The sequence below is a fragment of the Eutrigla gurnardus genome, assembly GCF_963514095.1.
Source record: "Eutrigla gurnardus genome assembly, chromosome: 3".
Taxonomy (NCBI): domain Eukaryota; kingdom Metazoa; phylum Chordata; class Actinopteri; order Perciformes; family Triglidae; genus Eutrigla; species Eutrigla gurnardus.
In genome coordinates, this window is record NC_139917.1 from 15,434,408 (window position 1) to 15,444,043 (window position 9,636).

The 9,636-nt window shown below is 40.9% G+C and overlaps 1 protein-coding gene across 1 annotated transcript in view; it reads left to right on the forward strand.

The window, feature by feature from the left end:
- LOC311011230 (cytoplasmic phosphatidylinositol transfer protein 1-like) overlaps positions 1–7,444 on the forward strand; it is a 62,788-nt gene extending 55,344 nt beyond the window's left edge. The window contains exons 5-8 of the mRNA XM_084006050.1: positions 632–727; positions 1,336–1,491; positions 1,734–1,797; positions 3,660–7,444. Coding sequence (XP_083862176.1) covers positions 632–727; positions 1,336–1,491; positions 1,734–1,797; positions 3,660–4,018 — 675 coding nt within the window. The 3' untranslated portion in view covers positions 4,019–7,444. The remainder of the gene's footprint in view (positions 1–631; positions 728–1,335; positions 1,492–1,733; positions 1,798–3,659) is intronic.
- The last annotated feature ends 2,192 nt before the right edge of the window (positions 7,445–9,636 follow it).

Below are 9,636 nucleotides of genomic sequence, written 5' to 3' on the forward strand. Positions count from 1 at the left end.
ATTTAGCTCAAAGGTCTTTAGAGACCATTTTTTTAACATAAAATACAATGTGGAAGGTTATTGGGTATCTAAGGGTTTCTTATAACTGATAACTTATAAGTGTATTAGTGTGTGGATGTACTGTATTTCATGACAATGGATTGTTGAATTGATATCTCTATCTCTCTCTCTCTAATATTAATATATTCTAGATGTATTGTAGTAAGAAGGTCCATATTATCAGCGTCACAGGAACTAATGAATAATAATAAGAATCATAAAAACCAGGAAGGTTGCACACTTGTTTTATCATATGACAGTAATTACAATCAGCACCGTGCTGTTTGGCAAAGTAACAAATATATGGGGCACAGGGCGCCATCTAATGGGCATATGAGCAAGTGCAGTATGTGTGTCCAGTGTTTGTCTGAGACCTGACAAGGGAACAGAGAATGACAAGATGCACAGTCAAGCGCGAGTAACCGTATGAATAATTTCTAACTTTCGAGGCCGGCTTGCCGGCCACATTTGCGATGATGTAACTTGCAGTAGACACATTTCCGAGAGTGTATTTTTACTTGCGAGGAGGCCACTGTGACAGGCGGGCGGAGGCTGCAGCAAGCTTTCACAAACTGATCTGCTCTGCTTTCAGATCTTCGACACTGAGCTGAAGGAGCAGGAGAGGGAGGTGTGTTTCATCGACATCGCCTACGATGAGATCCCCGAGCGCTACTATAAGGAATCTGAGGTGAGCTTGTGGAGGTGTGAGTGTGTAGATGCTGGCGGCTACTGGCTGTTAACACTACTGAAGAGGTGGAAGTGTAGTGTTGGAACAGGAAATGCTCTAGTAAAATGTGATTCAGATGAAACGGTAGACCGTATCTGCGATCTTACTCATCTGTGAGGATATTCACATAATAGTACACATGATGCTATTATTATTATTATTATTGACTGTTAAATGTGAAATTTAGGCCCCAAATGCATTGCTCTAATACGACCTTTAGGGGCTTGTCTAGGAGCTGCTGCTTTATATGCCTCTCTCATCTCACACAGCATTCATCTGGAGTCTGAAAGCCTTTCATGCTTCAGAGTCTGTGAAGTGTGAGAGCTGGTAATTGTCTTCAGAGCTGTTTGATAACACGTTGCTTCAGCTCTAATGAGTCTGGTTTGAGATTCTCCGAGGGGCCAGAGAGGTTCATGGTGAATGGTATTTAACACCGGCGTTCAGTCACGCGTGTTACTTCAGGCGCCCCCTTGCACTCCATCGGGGTGCAGGAGCAGTGATGCCTGAAGGTTTGGGATAATGATTGTAATATTAAACACTCGCCGTGTTCATTTTCTCCTCCATCGTAGGACCTGCGATATTTCAAGTCCGACAAGACGTCGCGGGGGATTCTCCAGGAGGGCTGGAGGGACACCCAGGATCCCATTATGTGCTCGTACAAACTGGTGACGGTCAAGTTTGAGGTGTGGGGTCTGCAGACACGCGTGGAGCAGTTTATACACAAGGTGAGGGGTCGTCTTTCGTTAGAGTCAGGCATTTTAGATGCAGAAATAAAGCTTCACATCTACTTCTTTCCTTGGCGAAGTTCATCTCCAAACGTGAGGGTTACGTTACGTACCTTAGTCTCCATGAAGTAACTTCTACAGCCCGAGTCTTGAATATTTTGCTTTTAGATGTAATAACATTGGTTGATAGAATGATGTTGTGTGAGCAACTATGTCCTGACCATCACTGTGTTGTGTTAAAGGTGGTCCGGGATGTGCTGCTGCTGGGACACAGACAGGCATTTGCCTGGGTGGATGAGTGGATCGGTAGGTCTATCAGCCTTTTTCTACAGTTCTACTGGTCCACTCCAGCTCTACAGCCTTTAAGTCGTCAGCTGTTTATTCACACTAAGTTATCGTGAATGCATTGCCTAAACAATAGCATTTATTGTATGCATCCTCATTTTATGAATTCATAGATGAAAGCAATCCCTTATTGTTGTTTATTGTAAATAACTGCTAAGAAATACATGAGTAGTTCATAAGACCATTTGAATATTCCATGTATTTTTTATGTACTTTGATTCACAATCTTTCGTGAAATGTTATGTTACTAATATCTCTAAATGTGAGTACTGTCACAGCAACTCTGATTGTATAGAGTTTATTTACCGGTGTGCATGCAAAATCACTCCACCTGCATCTTAACCCTGCCACCGCCAGTCCTGCTCATTCTCCGACAGCATGGATCCTCCTCCTGGCATCAACACTAACCCACCAATGACAAACACTGTACTGTCGTGGTCAGTGTTTGTTTCAAATCAAACCCGCATGGTGAAAATTACTCTTAAACTGCACTCTTTCATCTTTCTGGTTGGAGAAATTCACATAAATCAGTTTATGGCGAGTAAAAAGGTAGACACAGTACTGGGATAAGTGTAATACTGTTTTAATCATTTGAACTGTATTTGGCACTATATTTCATATTAAAGCCAAATAGTAGTAGCAAAACAGAAAAAACTCATTTCATTAAGGATTAATTGGAAATTTACATGAGTGCAAAATGAAACTCTCCCTGAAACATGGATGCCTCTCTGAGTCTGGTTGCACAAGAGGCAAACCTGTTTGCAGCAGTTGCTTTCTCAGGCTTCCATAGCTGTACGGCACTAAGATAATGAGCCCATTATCTTTGCCTTGAAACCCATTACTCTCCTCTCTGTAACCACTAACCTACCTCTGTAACACCGCAACTCCCCACAGCCTGGATGCTTGAAATACTCCCTAAATCTTTTCACACGTTGAATGATTTATGCCCGGAGGAAAAAGGTATTGCTTTCTCGTGCCTCCAATGATCCAACCTCTTCTTTGGATCATTCATCCTTTTTTTCCTTAATCTTGAAGCGTCCTTGACCTTCCTTTCCCCTCCTTCCTGGTTTGGCTCGGATTAGTCTAGCTGTCTCCTCTCTGGGTCATGGGAAGCTTGCACTTTGACCTCTAAAGCCTTAACTTTAGATGAGCTCTGATCCTCTTAAACACGCTATACTCACCCATGGAATGCACCTCTGCCACCTAACCCGCTCCTTCCCCACCTGTCCGCCAACCCGGAGTGCCATTATAGAAGAGTACACAACGTTTCGACCCTCATTCCACCCCTCCCCCCTTCTTCTAGATATGACTTTGGATGACGTGCGGGATTACGAGAGACAAATGCATGAGAAAACCAACATAAAAGTTTGCCATGAGCAGCAAGAGCATTCCACAACAAACCCATCTTCACTGGATGACATAGAGATCCATGACAAAGCAAGCGTATGTGTCTTTTACATTGTTTTGTGTTTTTACCCCATTGCCCCAGCTCTGTCTCATACTTGACCCACTGCATTGGTGACTGAAGGAAATTGTCACAGCTGCATTTAATTGTCCACATACAGCACATCTACTCTTTCTGTCCTGTATTAAATGATGCATATATGAACTTTTGGCAACGCAAATGAACACTAGAGACATTTTGGTAATTCAAATAACACAAGGTGCACTGATGAAAAAAACAGTGCAAAATCTTCTTTTTTTCAGCATTGTTCCAACTTTAACTTGTTTTTCTGTGTATGCCTGTAGCTCTAATGATAAAAAAAAATCTACTTTCCCAATTCTTACTCTCACTGGTCTCAATTGATCTTTTTCCAATCCAGACATGACAATGGATGAGGTGAGAGAGTTTGAACGCACCATCCAGGAGGCCACCAACCAGAAGATCGGGATTTTCCCGCCGTCGATCTCCATCAGCGAGACGCCTCTGTCCTCCTGTTCCCTCACCGGCCCTGCCAGCGCCCCCACCACCCCCATGTGCACTGATGCGCCCGAGTCCCTCTCTGTCCCCAAGGATCGACCCCGCAAAAAGTCTGCTCCAGAAACCCTGACCCTCCCCGACTCTGCCCCGAGTGGTGGCCCCCAAGGGTCTTCCGTGAGCCCACTTCCCATTTCAAACCACCTCCAACCCTCCACACCTCCCTCCTCCAACTCTGACATCGCTGAGATGGACGAGCAGTAGAGGAACCTTGGGATGTCTTCCCCCACCCCCGTGCTTTACTTATTCCCCCAAAACCCATTGTCTTAGTAGCCCAGCGAGACTCGTCTAACCTCCAAACACCAGTGGCCAGACATTCACTTTCTCCAATGACTTGCCATGATCCTGGACACACAGCAGTCAGAATCACAGTAGAAGTCTACATCAGTGTCACTGATACCATCCAGGCAGTTGGAGGCTTTGCCACCCTGACATGGCTGACGTCCTCTTCCTGTGAGTCCAGTCAGCTACGCGTCTTAGCTATTATAGCAACCACCTGCGATGTCTAATCAAAACAAAAGCGCATCTCTTAATTATTTTTTGTTGAGGGGCACATGAATAAATTGATCTTAGCGTTTCATTATGTTTTCTTCAATCAGACGAGCTGATTGCTTTCAAGCTGTTGAACTATGAAGTAGTTGCCTTAGCGCCACGGAGCCAGTGGTGTGTGCGAAAAAAAAGCCCGGCAAATATTATCATTTGTAAAATGGCCGTGCTTATTGGGTTAGAAATTAAATCAATGCCACAAACTAGAGTAGCACAGCAGACCCAATATGTTAGAGTAAACGCAGGCAAACCAGAAAGACGGCTAATGCCCTCACAACAGGAGCGCTTAGCAGCCGTTTCCTGAGCCGTCCAAACTGGCTCCTTTGGATCAGATTGCACCCATCGTTTCCATCCCAAACTCCAGTTAAACAACAGATGCAAGATCAGTACAATCAGAGTTTACACCTCAGGTCTCCCCGATTCTACCTGGCTCACACTCCAAATGCAGGGATATCACTGTACCTTTCTCTCCCTGCTTATTGCCAAACATTTTATACCTCCACAGATATATCAACACAGCAACTTATGTATGTACTATACCAGTCTACTTTACTACTTACCCTTGGAATGTTTACACATCAGAAACCTTGGAACATTTGCATTATAGCAGTAACGTACCTTAAGCTGTTGTTACATCTGCACTTGCGGTTTTAACGTGGCAGTTTAACGATTCGGAAATTGAGTTTGTTGGACGTTTATTACTGCATATGTCCTACTCAAATTGACTGCAAGGTCAGTAAGTAAAATGTTGCCTGAAACTAATGCTGGACATCTCATGTGACATAAATGTGATCCAATTTCAGCAAATCAGCAAATCACTTTATTGTCATGTGTGGGAACAAGGCCATTTTGGGGGAGTTTTTAAGCATTTGCTGATCTTTGTGCACAGTGGAGGTAATTACAAGTGAAAGCGAGCTAGCTGCATAGCATTTGCCTAAGTGCTGAGACTTCTTACTTTGCCGGTGTTGGTTGGTTATACAGAGCAACGCTTTGGCGGGCGTGGAAAATGATTTTTGAATATCCTCAGCAGTGCCCATTGATTCGTGGTGGACCTGTACTGCTAGTTACAACCCCAAACCCTTGAGAAATACAGACAGCAAGTTATTCTTTGGAAAAAAAAAAACTTTTTCCACACGATATTGCTCAAATAAAGGGTTTTTATGTGCTGCATGGAATGTTCACAACATATATACATGGTATGTGAAGTATATATGTATATACTGTAAATGAATGGATTGATACAGTATATTTGGTGATGGAATGCAACTATATGAAGGAAAAAACAATGAATGCCAACTTTGGAAGCTCTGTTTAGGATTGGAGTGAAATGTAAGCATGCCCATGAGAATATAGGCCTACAAACTCTTTCAACTCAGTGCCTCTGCATGCAACTGTTGTATCGTCACCTATGCGGGAGTAAACCAAAATATTTCGTCTATAGAAACACAAAATTTCATTGCATTTCTTTGCCTGTTTTCTATCTGAAATGTTGCATTTTGGGCCACAGCCCCATATTATAGTAGCTCAACTACAAGATAATCGGGTCAAAATCATTATATCGAACTACATCATCAGACACTCAAGTATCAGGGTAAACTTGTTTTTTTTTAAACATATTTTAGGAATAGAGTACATTTTTGTTCCCCTGTTCATACCCAAATGACTTCGAACTTCACAGCGCAAATGCATTTTTGCACTTTTCCGGTCTTTGACACCTTATTTGACGAGGAAGAAATATGTTGCATAACAGTCTTGTTGGGTTTGTCGGACCAAAGTCCTATAATACAGCGTAGTGACTTCGAAGGGAGCAGTTCGAGGAGAGAGTCCTCAGTGGTCTTGCCATAAAATATTGTTAATATTATGTACAGTTTCTCACTTGCTTTTGTTAAAAAAATATAAAAAAACATAACAACTGTAGCTATTTACCTGTAACTGTAGCTTTTGTCGTTGCCTTTTGAGGATACACACATTATATACCGGTTAATTGCCCTCTGAACTGATCTATGTATAGATTTTACATACTCTGGTATTGACCATCTCTCTTGTCAGGAACACAGAGATCCAGGGATACGTTTGATCTACCGTGGGCTGTTAAATAGGATGCAAAGTAATATCCAAATGCATAACATTAAGCTCTGCTCTGTTTAAAAGAGTAACATATTAGGTCATGTAAATACTATTGTTGATGACTGATATCATAGGTTTCTTACATTGAATATGTTCCAAGTTGTATCACTGATGCGACATGAATGTGCTCAAGGATTTCAAATAGACAGAGAAGGATATTCTTTAGTGTTTGTGCGATAAGGATTACGTCTCCACGGACATGATTTTGGAGTGATATGTGTCTTTCTCTATGAAGTCATTGGCATCTATTTAGGGTGCAGAATGCTGTCAAGTTTAGTCTTCTCAATCAAGTATCAAGATTCCTCATTGTAGTGGTGCACTTTTGACTCTCCAGTTGCTTTTGGTGACCCTGCAGGGCAGAATTATTTGTACAAGTTGTAAAACGAAATTAAGCTTTTCTTTTTAGTCGGGTGGCTGCTTTCTCGTTTATGGTAATCGAGAGGTAATTGGCTTTTCTGTTGTTTCTTTTTTTTGGTAGTAAACCTGCTGTAATATGAATTTGTGGTTGCTGTATTGTTTGAAGGAAAATCGAATTTAGTTGATCGTTATTTCTTTGGATAAAAGGACCAAGCTTTTCGCTCCTCATCCCCTCCCCCTGATACAGTTTGCATTTGACCAAGCTGTTGGCTGTCCCGCTGTTGAATGGGACCCGTCTCACCAACCAGGATCACAGAGTTAGCTGAACTCCTGTGAGTGAAACTGGAATTCTCCCAGTGTCCTTCACTCTGATGTGAGTCTGGCTTATCCAGCTTTCTACATGAATCCTGCTTCATGAAACGTGTTCCCAAACGTGCCATTCATGTTTGACTGCTGGAAGTCGCTCTCAGTTCTTCCACTTTAACTATTATTGTATTTGTTATATTTTTACTTCCCTCTGAGGTTCATTTGGTTGTTTGTAGTAATTATTGTTTTACCTTTTTTCTGAAATAGACAAATAAACTTTACTAGCTATTGCAACAGTGTTGTTCTTTCTGTTTACCATGTTTCTTAATGTATGTTTTGTCCATGGAACCATATTGTGCAACGTTGCCCTCTTTATGCGGATGGTGATCTTCACTCAACATGCATCTGCGGCAAACATCTAAAGGAAAAATCTACCATAACTGGCTAAATATGGCTCATAACTGGAAATGGTGGATAAGGTACTACGATATTTTACTGAGGTTAAAGTAGTAATTTTACAAAATATTATAAATTCAGATAAAACTCAAACTTTTACTCAGTAGAATAAAATGGAAATACCCAAGTACAAAAACATCAAAATGATCGATTTGACTGCGTAACACTTTTGAAAAGAGGCCCAGAACAAATAGGCAGTTGTGTGTGAGGTAAAAAAAACTAACCCTAATATTATACATGAATATGACGATGCAAGTATACTGTGTTGAAAAAAGTCATGTTAAAAAGGTTTTTGTTTTTTGTCTTAAAAAAATCAATGCAAAAACTAACAAGAAGTCAAATGTTGAAACAAGTAATTGTTTAGAAAGTAAAAACATCAAAGTCCAAGTAGAAAAAGTCATGAAAAGGCACAGTATAATATGTTTAAAAAAATCATTAAAAAAAATAATTTTTATAAAAAGCCATAGTATCCTATAATATTTGGTGGAAAAGTCATATTGTAGTATTTGGTAAAAACTCATAAAAAGGCATGCGAAGAGGTCGTCAAACATCATACTATGTGGAAGAAAAGTCCAGAAAAAGTCATGATAGAATATACGGAAAAGGTGATCGGAAGTTATAGTGCAGTATGCGGTAAAAATAAAGTAAAAAAAATACATTAATGAAAGGAAATAGTAGTGTACAACCCTAATACAGTGTGGAGGGCAACAAGGCAAGAGACCCCAAAACTGCTGGAACCCAATAAGGGCAAGAAATACTATTTATTACAATGAAAACACGATAAACAAACTGAATTCAGGAAGAGCAACCAAGTCGTCAGGGTCTCCAAGGCCAAAACTAACTAGCAAATTAAAACACAAAGCTTAGCTCCCTAGCTGAACAAAAACAGGAGAAAATGGTAGGGAACTAGTGATGTGACTTCCGAAACGGGCGTGTCGGCGCTTCTCTGAAGTCCCGGATCGAAACGTTTCGAAATGTTGTGCCGAAAAGCGGTTCTGAAACCCCCGTGTCACGTGACTGTAGTTCAGTGATTGAAGGAACGCCTCTATGTTTCGAAACGGCTATTCCAAGACGGGCAGATCCTTTGAAATACTGGCAAGAGCGACGTGCTGTTTTCCCTAATTTGTACCAACTGACTAAGACATGTTTAAGTGTCCCTGCAACAGTGTTATCCAAAAAAAAAAAGAAACAGACTCAGCTCAAAAAGAGCTGAACAAATATTATTTCTGAATAAAAATCTTTGATTATTGTATTGCATATAAAAATGTGTCATTTGTTTATTTTTAATAATGTTTCTTTAATTCAACCTGTATTCTACTTCAATAAAGGAAACCTAAGACCGGCTCATTTCATAGTGGCACATAATTAGGACTTTTCTTTGGCCAGACCTGTCGTTCACAGAAGTGGCCACTAGATGCCACTGTAGAGTCAGGTTTCATATTCGTTTCAAGGCTTCAACACAGACTAAAACATCGCTTCGAACTGTTTCGAAGCTTCCCTCTACCCATCACTACAGGGAACCCCTACAGTAACACTAGTCACCAGCACCACACACAGAACCCAACAGATTCAAACATCTACAGAAGAACCAGAGTCCCACAGACTCAAACACACCAGCCCAGAAAACAGCCCATGGCCAGGAACACAAAAGGGGGACACAGGTGCTGAGGGTTAATATGCCGATCCACTGATTAGGTGATGATGAGGTGTGAGTGATCAGGCAGAAGGGGTATGGCAGACCTGAAACATAAAAGGGGAAAGACCTCAAAAGCCATCACATCGTATGTCAATCATAGTCTGAGTATAGTTTGTCATAAAAGCCATAGTGTATTTGTTTAAAACGTTTTAAAAATGTCATAGTATAGAATGTAAAAAAAACACAAAACACATAGACTGGCTTTTTATGTCCGTTTTAGACAAACTACCCTCAGATTTTGTTTGAAATACAACCTTCTATGACTTTTGTCAACATAACTTTTTTTTCTCGAAAAACTAGACTATAGTTTTTTTATGTTAGGGTTTCTTTTTTC